Source organism: Psittacula echo (genome assembly GCF_963264785.1).
Source record: "Psittacula echo genome assembly, chromosome: 11".
Taxonomy (NCBI): Eukaryota; Metazoa; Chordata; class Aves; order Psittaciformes; family Psittacidae; genus Psittacula; species Psittacula echo.
Window position 1 is genome coordinate 14,459,747 of NC_137746.1, and position 22,373 is coordinate 14,482,119.

Sequence of the window (22,373 nt, forward strand, 5' to 3'; positions counted from 1 at the left end):
AAGGAACCAGCACCTCCTTGTGTAAAACTGCAACTTCTCAGGTTGTTCCAGCTGGAGGGTCTGGTTGTCTGATGCACTGCGTAACTTGAGGATTTATTACCTCATAATGAGACAAGGAAATGCTCTTTTCTGCACTGGAGAACCTGCACAAAGTGCTGTGCTTTCCTGAAGGGCTCATCAGAAGTGCCCCTTAGGATGGATAACGTCTTAGTTCAGGTAAGAGACAGTCCTACCAGAGGAGATGCATTTCTGGACCTGTTGGTCACCAGCACAAGCAAGCTAATCTGAGACATCAAGATTGGAGACAGTCTGGGTTGCAGTGGTCACACACTGGTTGCTTTTGCAGTCTTGAGGGGTATAGGTCAGGTAAAGAGTAAAGTCATGTCCCTATATTTTAGGACACACACACTTCAAGGGGTTAGACCTCCCTGAAAACTACTCTCAGGGATAAAGGAGCATAATACAGCTGAGAGATCTTTAAGGACACTTTCCACAGACTGCAAGACCTTTCAATCCCCACACATAAGAAATCTGGCTGTGGTGGGGCCCAGTTACATCCAGACTGGGGCAACCTGGCCCCTACCTTCCCAGGGAACCTGGATGTGCAAAGGCCTCTACAAAGCAGGGAGGTTGGGGGAGTGATCTTCCAAACCAAGATGGAAGGCATGAAATGGAAGGCAAGAGACTGACATGGCTGAGTAAAGACTTGCCAGTGAAACTAAGGGGCAAGAAGAAATGCACAGGCAGCAGAAGCTGGGATAGGTATCCTGAGAAGAGTCTAGGAACACTGCCCGGTTGTATAGAGGTGGAGTCAGGAAGGCCAAGGCATGGCTGAAGGTGAACTTTTCAAGGGATGCAAAGAATAGTGTGAAGGGCTTCTACAGCGGAAGCGAAGTCCTTCCCCTGCCACCGTAAGAGAAGATCAGGTTTGAGACCACCAGAGGAACTGGAGCATACGTAAGTTTATGGGACTTAATGAGATGAATCTCAAGGTTCTGAGGGAATTGGCTGATATAGTTGACAAGCCACTCCATGATATTTCAGAAGTCATGGCAGGCAGGTGAAGTCCCCAGTGACCAGAAAAAGGGAAATATTACACTCATTTTTAAAAAGGTTTGAAAGGAGGACCCTGGGAACTAGTACCCTCAACCTCACCTCTGTACCTTGGAAGATTATGGAACAGATGCTCCTAGAAGATGTGTTAAGGCACATGGAGGACAGGGAAGTGATTTGAGACAGCGAGCGTGGTTTCACCAAGAGCAAGCCTTGCCTGGCCAGCCTTACAGCCTTCTATGACACAGACTACATCAGTGAGCAAAGGGAATATATTTACCTGGACTCCTGTGAGGTCTTTGACACTGTCAGGCGGATTTGATGTATGGACTGTTTAGTGGAATAGGAATTGGCTGGATATTATACAGCATAATGTCCAGATGGAAATCAGTGATGAGCAGTGTGCCTTCGGGGTCCATATGGGGACCAGTACTGTTTAATATCTTTATTAGCAACACAGGCAGTGTGATCAAGTGCACCCTCAGCATATTTGCAGATGAGACCAGAACTGATGGTGTAGTTCATACACCTGAGGGACAGGATGACATTCAGAGGGAGCTGGATAAGCTTGAATGTCATGATGCTTAAAAAGGTCAAGTATAAAATCCTGCACCTGGATCAGAGTGTGGCAGGTACACCTGCCCTGATGAAAGCCCTGACAAAGACCTGGAAAAAGCCCAAAGAAGCTTCCCGCCACTGATGAAATCCTGGGAGAACTTCCTGCATGCTCAGCTCTTGTTCAACTCACATGGTGGCAAGCACAGGGGCAAGGAAGTTGCCTGAGCCAATGAGGCAACACCATCCAAGGTAACTCCTTGTGGTTGAGAGTCCTCCATTTTTAGGTGAGTGATAGTGCATTTTGGATCATTTGGCCCTAAAGTTTAAGAATCGGCAGTTTAGCGATGAATCCATGTGACATCTTGAATCTGTAGTTAATGCGGGTGAAGTTTTAATTGAATTTGAATGATACATTTTGTTTAGCCTCAGTTTATTGATTCTGTGACACGGGGCAACTCCCAGTATCAATACAGGTTCTGTAATGATGGAGTTGAGAGCAGCCCTGCAGAGAAGGATGTGGGGGTACTGGTTGTTAAAAAGGTGGACATGAGCCAGTGATGCACTCTCACAGCCAAGAAAGCCAACCATACCCTTGGCTGAATTAGCAGCAGCATGGCCAGCAGGTCGAGGGAGATGACTTTGCCTGTGTCCTCCGCCATAGTGAGACCCCATGTGGAGCATCGCATCCAGCTCTGGGGGTACCTTATTGTGGACTTTCAATAATTCAGGACAGCTTGTAAGAAGGATGGGGACAGACTTTTTGATAGGGCCTGTTGTGATAGGACAAGGATGAATAGATTTAAACTAAAAGAGAGTAGATTCAGACTAGACATAAGGAAGAAAAAGTTTACAATGCGGATAGTGAAACACTAGAACAAGTTGCCCAGCAAGGTGGTAAATGCCCCATGCCTGAAGATATTCAAGGCCAGGTTGGATGGGGCTTTGAGCAACCTGGTCTAGTGAAAGGTGTTCCTGCCCATGACAGTGGGGTGGAACTATTTGACCTTTAAATATCCTTTCCAACCCAGACCATTCTATGATTCTATGATTCTATTCTACCAGTCAATAATTCTATGAAGCAATGCAGTGGGTCGGACTTGTTGGAGAGACTATCCTGAATGCACGCATGTCCGTAAGTCTGTAAGCACTGTTATTAGGGGTAGCAGAAGTGGAGAGCCAGCGAGGAGAGCCGCTTACCTGTGCCGCTGCGCTGCAGTTGCTGTTTGCGGCTCCAAGTGTCGCTGTTGGCTCGCGATGGGCCGAACGGAGGGCGGCGGCCGCCGGAGCAGCGGCAAGCGAGCCGCGGGGGTGCTGCAAGATCTGAGCCCGAAAGAAGCACGAACCGAGCTGTTCGGAAGAAGGCTCAGTGGGAGGAGCGCAGCGGCAGCGGTGCCCAGAGAGCGGCTTCGGTGAGTGCTGCCGAGCTTTGCAATGGCGGAGAGAGGAAGGCGCTGGAGCCGGAGGGATCAAGCCCTGCTGTGCACTGTTCTGGTAGCGGCGTGGAAGGCAGCGTGGGGGCAGCTGCACTACTCGGTTCCCGAGGAGCTGCCCAAGGGCTCGTTCGTGGGCGACGTGGCCAAGGACCTGGGGCTGGAGCTGCCGGCGCTCCGCGACGGCGGCGTCCGAGTCGTCTCCAAAGGTAGGACGCAGTATTTCGACCTACAGAGGAAAACAGGCCATTTGGTGACGGCGGAGAGGATAGACAGGGAGCAGCTGTGCCGGCTAGTGGAGAAATGCGTGCTGCGCTGTGAGGTGATAGTGGAGGAGGAAATGAAGTTTTACGAAATCGAAGTGGAGATCACAGACGTTAACGACAACACGCCCAGCTTCAAGGAAATGGAGCTGGAGGAGACAATGAGTGAGATGACAGCCCCCGGGTCGCGGTTTCCCTTGGCTAGGGCTCACGACCCGGACTCGGGTCCGAATTCCCTGCAGCGCTACGAGCTGAGCGGCGACGAGCACTTCTCGCTGGTCGTGCAGGCGGGTCCTGGAGGGGATCGGCGTCCCGAGCTGGTGCTGGCGAAGGCGCTAGACCGGGAGGAGGCGGCGTTTCACGAGCTGGTGCTGAGGGCGAGCGACGGCGGAGAGCCTGCGCGGACGGGCACGGCGCGGATCCGCGTGGCTGTGCTGGACGCCAACGACAATGCACCCGTTTTCAGCCAGGAGGAGTACACGTTGCGCGTGCCCGAAGACGTGCCCGTGGGCTCCGTCCTCGTCACCCTGAAGGCCACCGACACAGACGAGGGGCTGAACGGTCAGGTGAAATATTCGTTGAAGAAAGAAATGCAGCTGACATCGGATATGTTTCAGCTGGACTCTGACACGGGAGAGCTCACCTTGGTGCGCAGCCTGGACTTCGAGGAAGATGACTCCTACGAACTAGACGTGCAGACACGGGACAGCGGGGGCCTTTTCGATACCGCAAAAGTCGTGATCACGGTGACAGACGTCAACGACAACGCCCCGGAGATTTCGGTGCGATCGTCGCTGAGCGAGATCTCTGAGGACGCGCCTTCGGGAACGGTGGTGGCCCTGCTACACGTGCAGGACAGGGACTCGGGGACGAACGGCGAGGTGCGGTTCTCGTTGGACGGAGGCCTCCCGTTCCGGCTGCAGAGCTCGCAGGGCAGCTACTACAGTGTGCTGACGGTGGGGGAGCTGGACCGCGAGAAGGTGTCGGAATACAACCTAACCGTGTGGGCGGTGGACGGTGGGTCGCCGGCGATGCAGAGCAGCGCTGTGCTGGCACTGCGGGTGCTGGACGTGAACGACAACGCGCCGGTGTTCGCGGAGGCGCGCTACAACGCCCGGCTGGCCGAGAACAACGCGGCGGGCGCGCTGGTGCTGACGGTGCGGGCGTCGGACACAGACTGGGGCCAGAACGCGCGCGTGCGGTATCGGCTATCGGAGGGGCGGGTGCGGGGGGCGCCGCTCTCGTCCTACGTGTCGGTGCAGGCGGAGACGGGCGCGCTGTACGCGCTGCGCTCGTTCGACTACGAGGAGGTGCGCGAGGTGCGGCTGTGGGTGTGGGCGGAGGACGGCGGCGTGCCGGCGCTGAGCAGCAACGTGTCGGTGCTGCTGGAGATCGTGGACGAGAACGACAACGCGCCGCAGGTGCTGTACCCGCCGGCGGCGGCGCCTTCTGCGGCGGTGTCGGGCTGGGCAGGCGTGGAGCTGGCGCCGTGGTCGGCGGAGCCCGGGGCGCTGGTGGCCAAGGTGGTGGCGGTGGACGCGGACGCGGGGCAGAACGCGTGGCTGTCGTACGAGCTGGCCAAGGCGACGGAGCCGGGGCTGTTCCGCGTGGGGCTGCACAGCGGCGAGGTGCGCACGGCGCGCTTCCCGCTGGCCCGCGACGCGGCGCGGCAGAGCCTGGTGGTGGTGGTGAAGGACCACGGGCGGCCGGCGCTGTCGGCCACGGCCACGCTGACGGTGGTGCTGGCCGAGAGCGTGGCCGAGCTGCTCTCGGAGCTGGGCAGCGCGGCGGCGGCGCCGGGCGAGCCGGCCGCCAGCCTCACGCGCTGGCTGGTGCTGGCCGTGGCGGCCGTGTCCTGCCTCTTCCTCGCTTTCCTGCTGCTATTGCTGGCGCTTCGCCTGCGGCGCTGGCGCCGCTCGCAGCTGCCGACGACGTCGGGCAGCTGTGCCTTGCGCGGCGTCCCGGCCTCTCAGTTCGTGGGCATCGACGGCGTGCGCGCCTTCCTGCACTCCTACTCGCACGAGGTGTCTCTCACCGCCGACTCGCGCAAGAGCCATCTCCGCTTGTCGTCCGGCAGCTGCTGCGACACCCTCCCGGTCCGGCCGCCTTCTGAGGCTTCGGGTGATCTCGTCCCTCCCGGAGATCACGTTGACGGGAATGATGGCCAAGTTTGCTTTCAGGTGAGTTAATTCTTTTAACCTTCTTCTGTGTGCAGGTGCTTTAGAATTCTTAGGGTGTCCACTGACATTTCAAACTGCACTGTTCCCAGTTTTGAAAATCATGTTTTACGGTAGTAGGTGGCTTTTTAATGTCGTCATCTCAAGTGCGCTGAGTCTGCTCTGTGTATTTTATGTGCCATGTTCTCTACCGGCTAGTCGGATCTCATCACATCTAGCTTTCTCTAAGGCTGGAAGGTTCCATTGCATGTGCAGATGCACAAGGAGATTTCAGTCTAGGGCTTCCTCTGGCACTTCCTTGAAATTGTTTACACACTTTTAAGTACGCAGTTCCCAGAATTTCATTGCTGTGCTCTATCAGCTCTCATATGTTAGTAGAATTGGTCCACCTTGCATTCCCAAAGCCATCAACTTTGAAATCCCAGGTTACTTGGAAATCTACGTCTAACAGATTAGTTAATCTCATTTAAGGACACACAAAGTTCTATGAGTTGATTCGTATTACATGGAGAAAAATCCCTCTGATTTTTTCCCAATGCTAGGTTTTGTGACTTAACCTTTGGATTCGATATAAATGATGTTATCAATTAGTGTGCAATTAAAATAGAGTATATTTACTAGAACACGGATTTAAAATATTTTAAAACAAATTATGATTTATCACAGACTGTCTTGTGTCTATTTTCAGAATGCGAGGGGTTTTTTTGAGAATAAAAATCATTTTATTTCTTGGTTTTCTTATATTATTAAAACTTGTTTTTCCTGCCAAGCACACCATTCTGTTCTGAAAGCAAGTCTACCAAAGAGGCTGTCTTGGAAGCGGCTTGCCTTATTTCTTTCTTTACTGATCTTTCAGCATGGCCTGGATAGGATTTTTGGACTTCAGGCATAGAATCAATGTCGCTCTTATTTAAGTTCGTGATACATTGTATCGTTGCATGGGAAACAAAATGAACTCGTGTCACAAAAATTACTGTTTTCAAGTCGAGAGAAAATCGTACTGTAAGGCTCATGGTGCAAATCTGCACAGCGTTTTTTTGTGGTGATTCTAGATCTTGCTAAAACATTGTGACTGGTGCTTTTGTGTGTGGTGAGAATGTAAACTGAGACACAAAATATGCCACACATAAACTAACCTTGTGGAAATTACCCCTTTTGCTGACATCCGTCAGACACAAACTTACATGGAATATGCATGCGAGAAGAAAGTGTTTCCCTCGCTGATGCAGGCTGGTTCTTAGCTGTCGACCTTCTGGGGCTTAACTGTGTTGTGTCCCGCAGACCCAGGCACAAGGGGGAAGAGAAAATCCTGGAACTAGGAGACATCAATCTCCGCTTGAAACAGCTGTGGGGTTGGGGGGGGGAGGGGGAGGGTGGAAGGCTGTGTGCCTCGGTGTGTGCGGAGTCCCGAGGTCCCTATACAAATATCTATATCCTTCCCTTGACCTCGTGTAAAGATGCTCACCTGTTTGCTACCACTTGACTCCTGACACATTAAAACCACCTTCTCGTTCAGATAGGTTATTAATTTGTCACCGTGAGTTATGTATAAGTGTAGCTGGAAGAGAAGGAGTTCTCTTTTGGCTAAGTGGCCAGAGTCAGCAGTAAAACACATTTTCTAACACTTTACTGAGAAGGGGAGGAGGTCTTCACGCTGACTGGTGTAGGTAATGTGGAGACTTTTCTAGCTTTTCCTTGTCTTATGTATAAGGAGCTATGGTGATACAACCTTCCTTCGGTTACGTGGGTTGTTTGTTCATTTTCCTTTTGTTTGTTTTTCTTCACGGTAAGTGAGACGAGGTTTTAATGTACAGATGAGATACAATGCCTATTTGTGAGGGATCTATTTTCTCTTGGCTTCATTGCCAAGAATTTGTTCAAGCAATGGTAACCGCCGTCGACATTTGCCAGGAAATATTCTTAAGGTTTGAGACCCACTGCAGTAATGGCCGGCTTAGGAGGTAAGGATGTGGTTTGTCAGAGAGATATAATAAATTCGGGATTGGATTGAATTGTACTGAAATGGTGATGCGGGGCATGGAATGTCAAAAGAGACTGCTCTGGTGGTTCTGGTGTGAGTCCTGTGGTGTAATCAGGGTCTGGGATTCCCGGGCTTCAGCGTTCATCCCATCCTGCCACTTCTTTCACAGTGGGCAGGAGGTGGCAGCAGGGATACCCTGTGCAGCACCTTGGAGATCAGAGCTAGAGACCTTGCCTCACATCCAGCAATGGTGGAGGATTTGGGCTGCGAAAGACTTGCAAGTGTAAGGAATTCAGGCAACGGGAATTCCTAGATGCACCCTTTCAGCACAAGTACAAGTTTTGTATTTCGCGTTGCTGACATTTATGTTTTCCCACCCGGGTGTGAGTCCGATAATAGGATGTGCGTGGCAGCACCTTGGAGTGTTCTCTCCCTTTCGGTCCTTGCGGTTCTCCAGTACGGACTCACGGTGTCACTGTTGGCCAAGTCGGAGAAGCCGCTCAGCAGTTGGCCCCTCCCCGGCTCCGATCTGCAGTGCCGCTCTGCCGGGGGCGGAGAACAGGAACAGCCCGACTCAACCCGTCCTGCGCCCGGCAACAGGGATTTCCTATATTTATTTTTTCGGGTACTGATTCAGCTGCTCGGAAAGCCTAATTTAAAGTCGTCTGCAGAATCCTTTTCAGCGAAGCGGAGGATGGAGGTGAGACCAACAGCGCAGGGCCGGGCAGCCACCGGATGGATCGTGCTACTGGTCACGCTGCTGCCGCTGTGCTGCCGGGCGGCGCAGGAGCGACTCCGCTACGCCATCCCCGAGGAACTGGGCAGAGGCTCACTGGTGGGGCCGCTGGCACGGGACCTGGGCCTGAGCCCTGTGGAGCTGCCGGCACGCAAGCTGCGGATAGTCTCTGGTGACGAAAAGCAATACTTCAATCTCGGGGAAGAGAGTGGAAATCTGCGGGTAAAGGAGAGGATAGATCGAGAGAACATCTGCGGGGCCGTGTCACCCTGTGTCCTCAATTTGGAGGCTGTCGTGGAAAACCCTTTCAATATCTTTCATGTGGGCATTACTATCCAGGATATCAATGACAATGCTCCGCAGTTTGACAGAGAATTTGTTGACATAGAAATGATCGAGTCCACCGCTCCTGGGGCCAGGTTCCCCCTGGGCAGTGGCAGAGATCCCGACATCGGAACTAACTCATTACAAAACTATCAAATTACCCCCAACCCGCTCTTTTCCCTTGTAGTAAGAGAGAGTCCTGACGGGACAAAATATGCGGAACTGGTATTGGAGAAAAGCTTAGATAGAGAAAAACAGAGAAATCACCATTTGATATTGACGGCGGTGGATAGTGGGAATCCAGTCCGATCCGGGACCGCCCAGATTAATATTTCTGTGACCGATGCAAATGACAACCCGCCGGTATTCACCAAAGAGGTCTACAAGGTTCAACTTCTGGAAAACCTGCCAGAGGGCTCTTTAGCTTTTCAGGTGAAAGCTACCGATAGAGACGAAGGTACAAATGCAGAAATTATGTACACTTTCAGTGACATTGCAAACGGTGCTCGCCAGCTCTTCACTCTAGACTCGAGGACAGGAGACGTGAAGGTAACAGGCCCCTTAGATTATGAAGAAGGAAAATACTATGAAGTGAGTGTTGAAGGCAAGGACGGGGGCGGACTGAGCGCTCACGCCAAAGTCCACATAAACATTCTAGATGCGAACGACAACGCACCAACACTTTCCCTCCTGCCTATCTTGAACCCTATACCCGAAGACTCGGTCCCCGGCACAGTTGTAGCTGTGATCAATGTCCGCGACAGAGACTCGGGAGATAACGGAAAAGTGAACTGCCACATTGACGGCGGTATGCCTTTCAGACTAGAATCGTCATCAGGGAACACCTATAAACTCATAATAGCCAGCGCCTTGGACAGAGAAAAGGTCTCTGTTTACAATATCACCATTACGGCCAGGGACGGAGGCAGCCCAGCGCTATCGAGCAGCACGGCGCTGGTGCTGGAGGTGTCGGACGTGAACGACAACGCGCCGGTGTTCGAGGAGGCCGCCTACAGCGCCTACGTGGAGGAGAACAACGCGGCGGGGGCGCTAGTGCTGCACGTGAGCGCGCGAGACGTGGACGCAGGCAGCAACGGGCGCGTGAGCTACTCGTTGGAGAGAGGCAGCGCGGGCGCGGCGCCGTACGTGTCGGTGGAGGCGCAGAGCGGCGCTGTGTACGCGCAGCGCTCCTTCGACTACGAGCAGTGCCGCGAGTTCGCGGTGGTGGTGCGGGCGCAGGACGGCGGGGAACCTGCACGGAGCTCGACGGCGACGGTGCGCGTCTTCGTGTTAGACCGCAATGACAACGCGCCGCGGGTGCTGTGGCCCGTGCCGGCCGCAGCAGCGGCCGCGGCCCCGTTCGAGGTGGTTCCGCGGTCCGCCAAGGCCGGGTACCTGGTGGCCAAGGTGGTGGCGGTGGACGCGGATGCGGGGCGCAACGCCTGGCTGTCGTACGAGCTGGTGCAGGCACCGGAGCCGGCGTTGTTCCGCGTGGGGCTGCACAGCGGCGAGGTGCGCACGGCGCGGGCCGTGTCGGAGAGGGACGCGGCGAAGCAGAGGCTCGTGGCTGTGGTGAAGGACCACGGGCAGCCGGCGCTGTCGGCCACAGCCACGCTGCACGTGGTGCTGGCCGAGAGCTTGCAGGAGGCGCTGCCGGAGTTGAGCGAGGGTGCGGCGGGCGCCGACTCGGCGGCGGATCTGCAGTTCTCCCTCGTGCTGGCGCTGGCTCTCCTGTCCGCGCTCTTCCTGCTGAGCGTGGCGCTGGCCGTGCTGGCAAGGGGCCGCCGCGCCGCGCCGCCCGCCGTGCTGCGCTGCCTGGGTGCGCAGAGCTTCCCTGGGGCAGGGACCGGCGCCGCCTTCCCGGCCGACTTCTGCGAGGGCACCTTGCCCTACTCCTACAACCTGCGCGTGGCGCCCGGGCGCGCAATCGTCGAGACCGCATGGCCACCGCCGCCGCTGCCCGTGGAGGAGCTTCTAGGTGGGGAGTCCTGTGGAGAGCGGAGCCTGACCACTAGCGCTGGAGCTGGAGAGCCGCCCGCGAAGCCCGACGCACAGCAGGTATGTAAGCCCGTGATGTCCTTGTCTCGGACTCTTTGCCGAGTCAACTCTGTGCTGTTATTCGTCATTGCCCTGCCTGCGTGAAGAGTCCTCGTGCTGATCTCCGTTTCCACGAGCGCTGCCTCGTGGCTTTTTCTCTTTCGTTTGTTTAGTTTTCCACTGTTAGTAATAAGTTGATGATGGTACGTCTATGTTCATCACGAGTTGAGTTTCAGCGGAGAAATTTTCTCTACAAAACTTGCACTTTAGAAAACAGTATGCTTTAATCATGGTTCAGAGAAACCCTTTGTGTTCTGATGATCTTTCTTTCTTTCTGAACCTCTGTGGTTTTTCTGCCGGTTTTCGCTGGGTGGAGGAATGGGAAGTGCTGCTCCATGAGTCCATGAAGGAAAGAAGGAACAAGAAGACTCTCATTTGGAGTCAGGCAGCTTGTGGTTTCACTTCGTGGTGGTTGTAGGCTTAGCTTCAGCTAAGAAGTGTTTTCTATGAACCTTGTGTTCAGGAAATGTAATGGTAAAGGTGGATTCTCGCTGTGCAGAATAAGATCCGCGAAATCAGCATGGCAGGGTCGGGAAAATAAGGTTGACATTTGGTGTAGAAAATTTTTCCTCCCTGATTGCTTTTTCCCAAAGCGATTGGCTTGTGCCTGCGTGACAGCTGAACATAACCCCCTTTGTTAATGCTGTTGCGGTGTTGGACTCCCATAGGGAAAGTGCATGTGGCTCCATGAGTCGAAAAGCAACATATGGATCCTCCATCTCTGCCATGTGCCCTTTCATATTTCGAGGGAAGATTGATGCAGAAATGGCAGCTTAATTTTGTCCATGCATTATTTCTCTGAGTTATATGTGCAGTTATTTCTAATTTTTTTGGTACCCTCCTTTTCTGCCTTTCTTCATCTGTCTTTTTTAAACGGGAGTTATGTTGCTTAATCTGATCTCAAAAAAAAAAAAAAAAAAAAAAGTTGTGTTTTGTATGTCATAGCCTGTTTTCTTTTTGTAACACTCTAAAGAGCTGTACTCTGTTTAACGTTATGTTTAACGTGTCTTTAACGCTTTCTGCTGGGTTTTGGGTTTTTTTCTTCTAATGACCCCCGACAAAGATTGTGTGTACATCCCTGCCTGCTGCTGAGTTACTCTAGAACAGAACCCCAAGTCCTAAGTTTAAGCGCAACCTATTGTTCCATTGTGGTAAATGTAGCAGAACCATGGAAGGTCTCTTATTTCTGTCTGGACAGGATCACCTCAGGGTTTACAAAGGGAGTGGCTTGAGAAAAGCTGAGACCCTGTAAACAGGTCCAGTGTCAATAGCCATCACATACATAGGCTCTGCTGGAGGTTCCTGCCATTCAGCTTGTGCTAAATAAAACATTAGTCCTGTGATGAGGTCTTAGATGAAATGAGCTCTGCTGATGCTGGATGCTCACAAGGCAAAAAAAAAAAAAAAAAAAAAAACAACCCAACAAACATATTTTCATTTACAGTCAGGGCAGGTGGTCAGTGATGGCTCTTCAAAATGGTAGAGGTGTGGTGAGCCTTTTGTTTTAGTTCATCACACATTCAGGCTCACCTGAGGAGTATTTTCTATGAGGCTTCTATTGTCTGAAATGTTATGAGTCATTAACGGATCCTTAATATTTAGAATGAAATCCTCGAACTCTACATGATGCGGTTGGGCAAATGGGCTTGATGCTTCATGTTGGAGATTTTTCTTTTCTGAAGTATACATGGTTTCTCAACGAAAGGGGCAGTTATGGGTGTTCCTCCCTGATGAAGGATAAGAGTGTCAGCCATGTTTTGGGGTAAGGCTTCTACAGAAACGGTAGTCCAGGTAGGATGGGTTAATTTGTACAGGCACTGTTTCTCTGTGTCTTCTCAACCACAACTGTGCTTGACTTGTGTGAGGTTCTCTTGATATATGGATTAGTAACAACCTCGGGTATAACTTTGGTGCTCATTTTTTCTAATCTTCTCAACCTTTGTGTTTCTCCATGATCATGTGGTGAGTAATGAAATGTCTTTGCATTTGTCTACGTTGTGAACTTTGTGTGTAGCTGGGGAGGAATGGGTCTGGGTAACAACTGTTTCCCTAACAATGTCTGCCTATTATGAAGATGAAAGAGAATCCTAAATATTGTGATTAGATATTGATATGAAGGCTGTGCCATGATGATATTGCACAGGGAAGAGAAGTGGTCTGGGCAACTGTCCCCTGGATGTCATGTGCTTGCAAATGATGAGGGTCAAAGAACTCAAGTTGTGAAGGGTTGGAGGGGAGAGTTTGTGGAGCTGTGCTTGAGGGGTTGTTGAAGGGCATTAGAGACACGGTTTGATTCATTCTCTATTCAGTGCCCAGCTGTAATATCATGCATTGAGAGTTTCGTCTTCCAAAAGAATGTTTGCTAGAAGACATGTTATTCCAGCTGTATGGGGAGCCTCTTTTGTGCTGGTGGGTTGTTGTGGCATTCTTATTAACAGCTGAATTATGTACTTATGAAATGTGTCGTAACAGGAGCTTTGAGAGGAGGCAACAGTCTTTCTATTGCCTACTGAATACCTGGATTATATACCTTCTTTAAGTGCCATAATGTAGAAGAGCATGCTGTGATCCCTTCCTTTCTGCATGTGTTAATTTCTTGCCTTCTTTGGATTAGCTGAACGGGGGATGCTATCTCTGATAATGTGTGTGGAAAATGAGAAATGTTATTGCTTTTCCCCTACATGCCTTTTGTGTTTAAAGCTGTAAAGAGGAAGACTTTCATAGACATGTTTCTTTAAATTTTCACTGGAAGAAATGCTCTTGTTTGTTGCATAAACATGGTGAGAAGTCAAATATCATCCATGGTAAGGAGATTTCTGTTCATCTTTTCTCTTGCTGAAGTGGGGGTCTGTTGCAGGCTGCCCAAAGATGAAGACCAAGATGATGAGGACTTCTACAGAAAGATAGAAGCAGCTTCATGTTCACAAGCACTGGTCCTCATGGGGGATTTCAACCACCCTGATATCATTGTGGGGACAACACAGCAAGGGCATAAGCAACGCAGGAGGTTCCTGGAAGGCATCGGTGATAACTTTCTCCTCCAAGTGACAGAGTAGCCATTGATAAGAAGGCCTATGCTGGACCTTGTCCTCACCAACAAAGAGGGGCTGGTGGGGAATGTGAAGCCCGAGGGCAGCCATGGCTGCAGTGACCATGAAATGCTGGAGTCTGAGATCCTTACATGGTGAGGAGGGCCCACAGCAAGTTGGCTACCCTGGACTTCAGGAGAGCAGACATGAGAGCAGGCATTGCTATGCCCATTAAGATCAATGGAGCAGATAATCCAGGAAATCTCACTAAAGCACATGGAAAATCAGGAGGTGATTGGTGAGAGACAACATGGCCTCCCTAATTGTAGGGAGGTTGGAGAATGGATGAGAGAAGCCCTGAGTAGAAAAACTTATTGGGTGTTGGTTGATGAGATGCTCAGCATGACCCAGCTGTGCTCAGTTTTCTCTGCAAAGCTTATGTTGTCTGGAATGTTATAAGTAATGGTGAAGGGGGATCCTTACGACTCAGTGGGGAGGCTCTTGCTCTTCAACTATGCGCTGCACATAATGGTACATATGAGGTGAACCTCCTAGATGTAATGAGCTCCGCTGATGCTGGATGTTCATAAACCAGAAAAATTGTCTTTTTTTTTATTTTCCACTCAGAGCAGGACATTAGTGACGGCACTTTGTCATACAATCAGGGTCAGCTAAGAAGTTTCCTCTACAAAACTTGATCTCTTTAAAGTGGTGTGTTTTAGTAATGGGTAAGAAGGGATGCATTATATGCTGAAGGGCCTTTCTGAACTCAGTGTTTTTTGACGTGGATGCCCTAGTTGTGGGAATGAGAAGTGCTGGTCCATGTGTACATGAAGGAATTAAGGAATGGGGTAAGCCCCTTCCATTCAGAGCAGGCAGACAGTGGTGGCACTTCCTGGCTAGGCATCGGTTGCAAGTTCAGCTGAGAACTTCTGACCACGAAGATTATGTTTTCTGAGGTGTAATGATTGAGTAACAGTGAAGGCAGATCATCATTGTGCAGGATGAGATCCCCTAACTCTACAGAATGGGACAGGAAACTGGGGTCGATGCTTAATGTTTGGGAATTTTCCTTCCAGATTGTTTATTTCCAGAGCTACGGACTTAGACTTGGTTGGCAACTTAACAAAAAAGCCTTGGTTAATGCAGTTTCAGTGCTAGACTCCCAAAGGAAACGTGTGTGGCTTCATGAAAGTCACTAATGAATGTTTCTCCCTTCAGTGATGTGCCCTCCTGTATTTTGGTGCAGGGCTGCTGCAGAAATGGCAGCAGTAGTGGGATGGGCTAATTTTCCTGAGCTTAATTTCTTTATTTTCTTTGTGAGGTTATTCATGGTTTGTCTTCCATTCTGAGTGTCAGTTCCGTCTTCTTTACCGTTCCTCATCTGTTTTTTCTACCGAGGAATGGAATCTAAAACAGAAAATCGGTGGCTGTTTTTCTGAACCTGGCTTCTTTTCTATCCCTTTCCCCCCAGAAAATTCCAGGTGATTTCTCTGGGTTTAATGCTAAGGGTGTGCTATGTGCGATAGAGATGTTACTTTTCTTAATGGATCCCAACAGAGAATGTGTGCACACTGCTGGCTGCTGCTGAGTTACTCTAGAATGGATCCCCAAGTCCTAAGTGTGACCCGTAATGTCAGACTCCAACTGGTGAGAGAGGTTGTACCTGTGGACAGATTGGCTGGTAATAAGCTGCATATCATGTGAAGAGAAATTTATGACTGTAAAATATCATCCTGAGGAAAAAAAAAAGTTTCCGTGCAGTAGAAGTAGCCGAGCAACGGGAGAAGTGTTATTTGTGCATGGCCGGTGTCACCGCGAGGATCATGGAAGAGAGCAGATGAGGCAGGACATCACCGTTGGCCAGGACCCGCGGATAGTTCCGTGTCGCCTGCGCCGTCCCCGCGAGCCGGCCGTGAATAAAGCCGGGTGGGCAGTGCTGGATGCCTGTAGTGCCGGGAGGAGGCTGCGGGTGCCGCTGTTGACCGAGAAGCGAGGAGGAGCGAGAGGAAGGCCCAGAGAGCTGCCAGCAGCCCCGCCCGCTGCGGATCAGCTCCCTCGCTGGCTGTCTCCGAGGCTGGGCGGTCTGCGAACGTCCCCGCGGTGGGAGCTGTGTTGCAGCAAGGTGGAGGGGCCTGCGGCAGCGGTCGGCAGAGACAACCCGAGCTGGGAACCAGTGCAACAGCCAGAGAAGGAGCCGGAACAGCTGTCGGCGGCGGGGAGCTGTCTGTAGGGATGAGAGGCCGGTAGGTCCGCGGCAGAGATGAGCAGGGCGGGGAGGCAATGGGGCCGGTGGAAGCGAGCCCTGCTGTGGACCGTCCTGGTGGCGGCGTGGGACGCGGCGCGGGGACAGCTGCGCTACTCGGTTCCGGAGGAGCTGCCCAAGGGCTCGTTTGTGGGCGACTTGGCTAAGGACCTGGGGCTGGAGCTGCCGGCGCTCCGCGATAGCGGCGTCCGCGTCTTGGACAGAGGTAGGACGCAGTATTTCGCCCTGCACGGGAAGACGGGACATTTGGTGACGGCGGAGAGGATAGACAGGGAGCAGCTGTGTGAAAGCGTGCAGCAATGCATGCTGCGCTGTGAGGTGATAGTGGAGGGGGAAATGCAGGTTTATAAAATCGAAGTAGAGATCACGGACATTAACGACAATGCGCCCAGCTTCCGAGAAGCAGAAAAAGAACTGAGAATGAGCGAGACAACAGCCACGGGGTCCCGGTTTCTCCTGGCAGAGGCTCACGACCCGGATTTGGGGTGGAATTCCTTGCAGCGCTACGAGCTGAGCGGCGACGAACACTTCTCCCTGGCCGTGCAGGCGAGCCCCGGCGGCGATCAGCGTCCCGAGCTGGTGCTGGCGAAAGCGCTGGACAGGGAGGAGGCGGCTTTTCACGAGCTGATGCTGAGGGCGAGCGATGGCGGAGAGCCTGCGCGAACGGGCACGGCGCGGATCCGCGTGGTGGTGCTGGACGCCAACGACAACGCGCCCGTGTTCAGCCAGGCGGAGTACACGGTGCGTGTGGCAGAGGACGTGCCTATGGGCTCAGTCCTCGTTACCCTCACTGCCTCTGACGCCGACGAGGGTCTGAACGGACACGTGAAATACTCGTTGACGAAAATCACTGAGAAAGCCTCGAAGATTTTCCATCTGGACTCAGAAACGGGAACGCTCACGTTGGTGCAGAGCTTGGACTTTGAGGAAGGCGACTCCTACAAAGTGCAGGTGCAGGGACATGATGGCGGGGGCCTTTTCGACACGAGCAATGTCGCGATCACTGTGACAGACGTTAATGACAACCCGCCCGAACTGACAGTGTCGTCAGCATTGAGCGAGATCTCTGAGGACGCGCAGCCGGGGACAGTGGTGGCTCTGCTGCACATGCAGGACAGGGACTCGGGGGCGAACGGCCAGGTGCGGTGCAGCATCGGTGAGAGTCTGCCGTTCCGCCTGGAGAAGTCATTTGAAGACTACTACCGCTTGGTAACGGCGGGAGATCTGGACCGCGAGAAGGTGTCGGAGTACAACCTGACCGTGCGGGCGGTGGACGGTGGGACCCCGCCGAAGGAGAGCAGCGCTGTGCTGGCACTGCGAGTGCTGGACGTGAACGACAACGCGCCGGTGTTCGCGGAGGCGCACTACAGCGCCCGGCTGGCCGAGAACAATGCGGCGGGCGCGCTGGTGCTGACGGTGCGAGCGTCGGACACAGACTGGGGCCAGAACGCGCGCGTGCGGTACCGGCTGTCGGAGGGGCGGGTGCGGGGCTCGCCTCTCTCGTCCTACGTGTCGGTGCAGGCGGAGACGGGCGCGCTGTACGCGCTGCGCTCGTTCGACTACGAGGAGGTGCGCGAGGTGCGGCTGTGGGTGTGGGCGGAGGACGGCGGCGTGCCGGCGCTGAGCAGCAACGTGTCGGTGCTGCTGGAGATCGTGGACGAGAACGACAACGCGCCGCAGGTGCTTTACCCGCCGGCGGCGGCGCCTTCTGCGGCGGTGTCGGGCTGGGCAGGCGTGGAGCTGGCGCCGCGGTCGGCGGAGCCCGGGGCGCTGGTGGCCAAGGTGGTGGCGGTGGACGCGGACGCGGGGCAGAACGCGTGGCTGTCGTACGAGCTGGCCAAGGCGACGGAGCCGGGGCTGTTCCGCGTGGGGCTGCACAGCGGCGAGGTGCGCACGGCGCGCTTCCCGCTGGCCCGCGACGCGGCGCGGCAGAGCCTGGTGGTGGTGGTGAAGGACCACGGGCGGCCGGCGCTGTCGGCCACGGCCACGCTGACGGTGGTGCTGGCCGAGAGCGTGGCCGAGCTGCTCTCGGAGCTGGGCAGCGCGGCGGCGGCGCCGGGCGAGCCGGCCGCCAGCCTCACGCGCTGGCTGGTGCTGGCCGTGGCGGCCGTGTCCTGCCTCTTCCTCGCTTTCCTGCTGCTGCTTCTGGTGCTTCGCCTGCGTCGCTGGCGCCGCTCGCAGCTGCTGGCGGCGTCGGGCAGCTGTGCCTTGCGCGGCGTCCCGGCCTCTCAGTTCGTGGGCATCGACGGCGTGCGCGCCTTCCTGCACTCCTACTCGCACGAGGTGTCTCTCACCGCCGACTCGCGCAAGAGCCATCTCCGCTTGTCGTCCGGCAGCTGCTGCGACACCCTGCCGGCCCGGCCGGGGCCCGACGAGCCCTCGCCGCTGCTCGGGGAGGACCCTGCTGCTGTTCGTAGCTTGGACCCCGTCGCTCCTACGGTGAGTTCCTCTCAGAAGCCATTATTCAGGCCTCTTCTTTTCCCCTGACGCTTCTCTGGTCTTTTCCCGTCGGTTTTCTTGTTTTGTGTGCTGTGCTGGGATTTGTTAGGTCGAGGAAGGCTCAGTCCCGTGCTAGGTGTTGGTGGTTTTGCTCCCGGGAAGTGAACGTGGGGTCATTGCTTAAGTTCTCAGCAGGTGAGAAAAGCAGGAGTGATCCTGCTGCCAGCTTGACTTTCCTTGGATGAGATTTTCTTTCACCACATCTTCAGTGCGTTTCGTGTTGTTCAGTGATCCGGCCTCTCCTGTAGGACCATGTCTCAGTTTCTTTTAAACTTTGAAGTTTCATGAGTAGATAGTGTGTCCAGAGATGAAAATATAGTGCTGGTCTATGTGTCCCTGCGTGATGGTGTTGCATGTTTATAGAGAAATGGTGCCGTTAACTGCCCTTTATGTGTCATATGCTAGTAAATATTAATGTCAAAGTACAGCATGATAGTTGTGAAGGATTCGAGAGGAGTGTCGTGGGAGGTGTCTGTGTGGGGCTGTGAAGGACTAAAGAGATCAGATTTGATCCTTTCCTTATTCAGTGACCAACTGCAATGTGAGTTTTGTCTTCTCATAAAATATTTACTGGAAGACAAGTTATGGCCCTTGGATATCATATGCTTCTTGTGAAGGGTTAAAGAATCCTGGAAGCTATGTGTAAGGGGCTTTTGAATGCAGAAGAGGCATGGGTTGCTCGTTTCTATAACCAGTGCCCATCTGCAGTATTACAGTGTGACCTGTTTTTTCCTAGTTTTAATGTGACTTCTTTTCTCCCCAAAGAATGTCTGCTACAAAACCTGCTATTCCAGCTCTGTGGGGAGCCCTGGGAAGTTCTTAATACATGTTGGTAGGATATTGTGTTATTCTTTGTTAAAAGCTGAATTATGTATTTCTGGCAAGTGTTTTCATTACTCACTAAATAACTTCATTATAAACTTAATCTAAGTATCACAGTATCACAGTATGCTAGAGATTGGAAGGGACCTCAAAAGATCATCTAGTCCAATCAAGTGTCATAATCTAGAAAAGTATACTGTGGTACTTTCAGATTTACATATTTTACTTTCTTGCCTTGCTTGTTTGTTTAGGTAACACTTTATAGACATGTTTCCTTAAATTATTTGTGAAAGAAATGCTCTTGCTTGCCAAATGTACCTGGTGAGAAGTCAAATATTATCCATGGTAAGGAGAAGTTGTCTGTGCAGGTTTCCTTTCAATGAAGTCTGTCTGCAAATGGTGAAGATCAATGACAACAATATTAACTGTAACAGGGTTTCAGGAGAGACTAAGAAGTGCTATGTGTGTGGAGGTATTGGTGGAGACATGTCATCTGTTGTCTTGATTCCCAGGGTGTATTACTGGTCTACAGAAAATTATTCTAAAGGTGTCTTACTTTTATATATCACCTTGCATGTACTGCAGCCAGAGAAGTTGTGGGTTCATCAGTTTCTTTCCTATTGCATTATCAGTTTTGGCCATAGATATACACTTTTACTTTAAGCTTTGAGAGTTGTGCGTCTTCCATGTTTCCCATTTGATAAAGAAGTATGATGGTGTCTTTGAGCTGATACTTTGACAACTGTGTCTTTATCAGAGTCACATGTGGCTTATATACTGAAGAACATTTCACATTGCTTCCGAGTTGTGTGATGGGCAGAGAAATCTCTCTGCATGCATCTGTGTTGTAATTGATGTTCTCAGTAGGGAAAAGTTGCATGTGCAACTTTGCTTTCATTGAATGCATGCAAAGGTATTTTTCTGTTTGTTTTCTGTTCTTCTATTTTTCTTTTCTGTTGCCTAATGTTTGGTCAGGTTAATAAATTCTGTTTGTCTAGAGCTGGGGCAGGTGAAAAGGTTTGCTATGATATCACTTGAAATGTCTAAAACATGTAGAGATGAGTGTAAAAGTTCAGTTTGTCCTCATTGTTATACGAGGCCCACAGTCATGGTTCCATGCATTTACTTCTTTTTTATTGTCGAAAGAAATAGACTGGAGGGAATGTGGCTGCTGTCAGCAGTGTGAGCTCCTGTGGGCTTTTTCCCAACTGGATCCCTCTCTTCTGTACCTACTCTGAAATACTAAGCTTTGATGCCTGCACATCTGCAGGCTTCCCATTCTTGCCTTGTTTGTCATCCAGATTTAAAACTGTGCCTCATTGTGGCTGATAACCCTTAAAACATTAAAGGTTCTCTTATAGTTGTTGCTCTGGGGAGCAGATCCCATCCATACCTAGGAGAATTTAATCTGCAAAAACAAAGGCTTTGATATACCTCTGTTTTCCCGAGATGTCACAGAATTACAGGCTTATTCACCTGTGGATGACATGCTTAAAATTCTGCAGAGCAAGGAGGTTGAGAGGTTGGCTTTGAACCTGGAAAATAGGTGGGTCAGTGTGATATTGTCATGGCAACACTTTGATTTCCAGCCTGGTGCTAAGGCCTGTGCCATTTTTTTGTGAGATCCTGGTTTCCCTTTCCTGAAAGGCAATGGTAGTAGAGCATTCGTGCGGTAACTCAGCACATAGAAGGATGATGCATGAACAGAGTAGCTTATAATTCCTCTGTGAAATCTCCATTTTCTATCTGTATCTCCCTGTAACATTACAATGTAGATTTTCTTCACAGCTGTAACACTTTTTTTCAGGCACTGGTTTTTTTGTGCATGTTGTTTTACTGCAAATACTTATTTCATCCACCAAAGACAAGAGGAAAATGAAGCAGAAGCTAAAAGAGAATCTGTTGTATTTTCTCTGAGAACTGAGCTGGAGAGAGGATCCATGATATGGCGCTTATTCTTATGGCTTCATATCTGTGAGAGCTGAGAAGGCTGCAGAGTAGAAAACAACTTCTGAGAGTTGACTATTTCTTAAAATGACCCCCACACACTTTGTAATCCAGAGGAAGGCTTTAAGCCCACATGTGGAGCCTGAGATAGCAATAACATCCAGGTGCTCCCAGGGATGAATTTCACAGCAAAGACCAAGAATTCCTGGTGAGATTCTTTGACAGCACTTTCCCTTCTAAAGCTTCCTTGCCTTGCTTGTCTGATTTATGGTTTTGGTTTTCTTTTCTTGGTTTCCTACATGTGTTAGTTCACTTGTACACAAAAGCATAGATTTGTTTAGCAGTGCACCCTGTGTTATTGCCTCTTTCACATGCTCTAGCTGGCGTGACAGGCAGGAGATGCGAGGGTGCCTTTGTGTTCTGTTATTGTCAGGGGAAATAGATGTCAACATGAACTGGGTAGCTGTCTCATTTCTGCACAACAATGTGTGTAACAGAGAGAAGGAGTTTCCCTCTAAGTGGAGAGTTGAATGATCCAACCTCTGTTGCATTACTGCTCCTCTTTTATTTTGGCCATTTATCATTTATGTGCTTTTGAGTCCTTCTGTTTCTTCTGAGAATGGTGTTAAGAAGCTGAATGTACTTCCATTTTTGGAGTGAGGGTAGAACATCATCCTCTCATGATTGGTTTCTGCTTGTTATTCTCTCACAGGCTGAGAGAGATGGGGCTGTTCAGCCTGGGGAAGAGGAGGCTCCTGGGAGACCATAGAGCAGGTCCCAGTGCCTAAAGGTGGCTACAGGGAATCCAAAGAGGGACTTTTTACAAGGGTATGTAATGATAGGACAAGGGAGAATGGCTTTAAACTGAAAGAGAGTGAATTTAGGTTAGATATCAAGAAGAAATTCTTTACTATGAGTGGTGAAATGCTGGCCATAAGTTGGCCAGGGAAGCTGTGGACGTCCCATCACTGGAAGTATTCAAGGTCAGGTTGGACAGGGCTTGGAGCAACCTGGTCTAGTGGTAGATGACCCTGTCCATGGCAGGGGTTTGGAACTGGATGAGTTTTAAATTTCCTTCCAACTCAAACCATTCTGTGATTTCATGATTCTAGGATTATGAGAAAGTCAGAATTATAGGCCATCATATTTTCATAATTCTGCCAATTATAAGAAGGTCAGAAGGAGACCTGC

The 22,373-nt window shown here is 51.4% G+C and overlaps 1 protein-coding gene across 1 annotated transcript; it reads left to right on the forward strand.

Annotated features, from left to right (window-relative positions):
- Window positions 1–3,042: 3,042 nt before the first annotated feature.
- On the forward strand, window positions 3,043–21,951 carry LOC308225792 (uncharacterized protein; the record flags this gene model as incomplete). Its single annotated transcript, XM_080626935.1, has 7 exons — window positions 3,043–5,484; window positions 7,632–7,745; window positions 7,920–10,580; window positions 12,302–12,381; window positions 13,477–13,643; window positions 15,910–18,353; window positions 21,895–21,951. The coding sequence occupies 7 exons, from the start codon at window positions 3,043–3,045 to the stop codon at window positions 21,949–21,951; spliced, it is 7,965 nt and encodes a 2,654-aa protein (XP_080483061.1).
- Window positions 21,952–22,373: the final 422 nt, after the last annotated feature.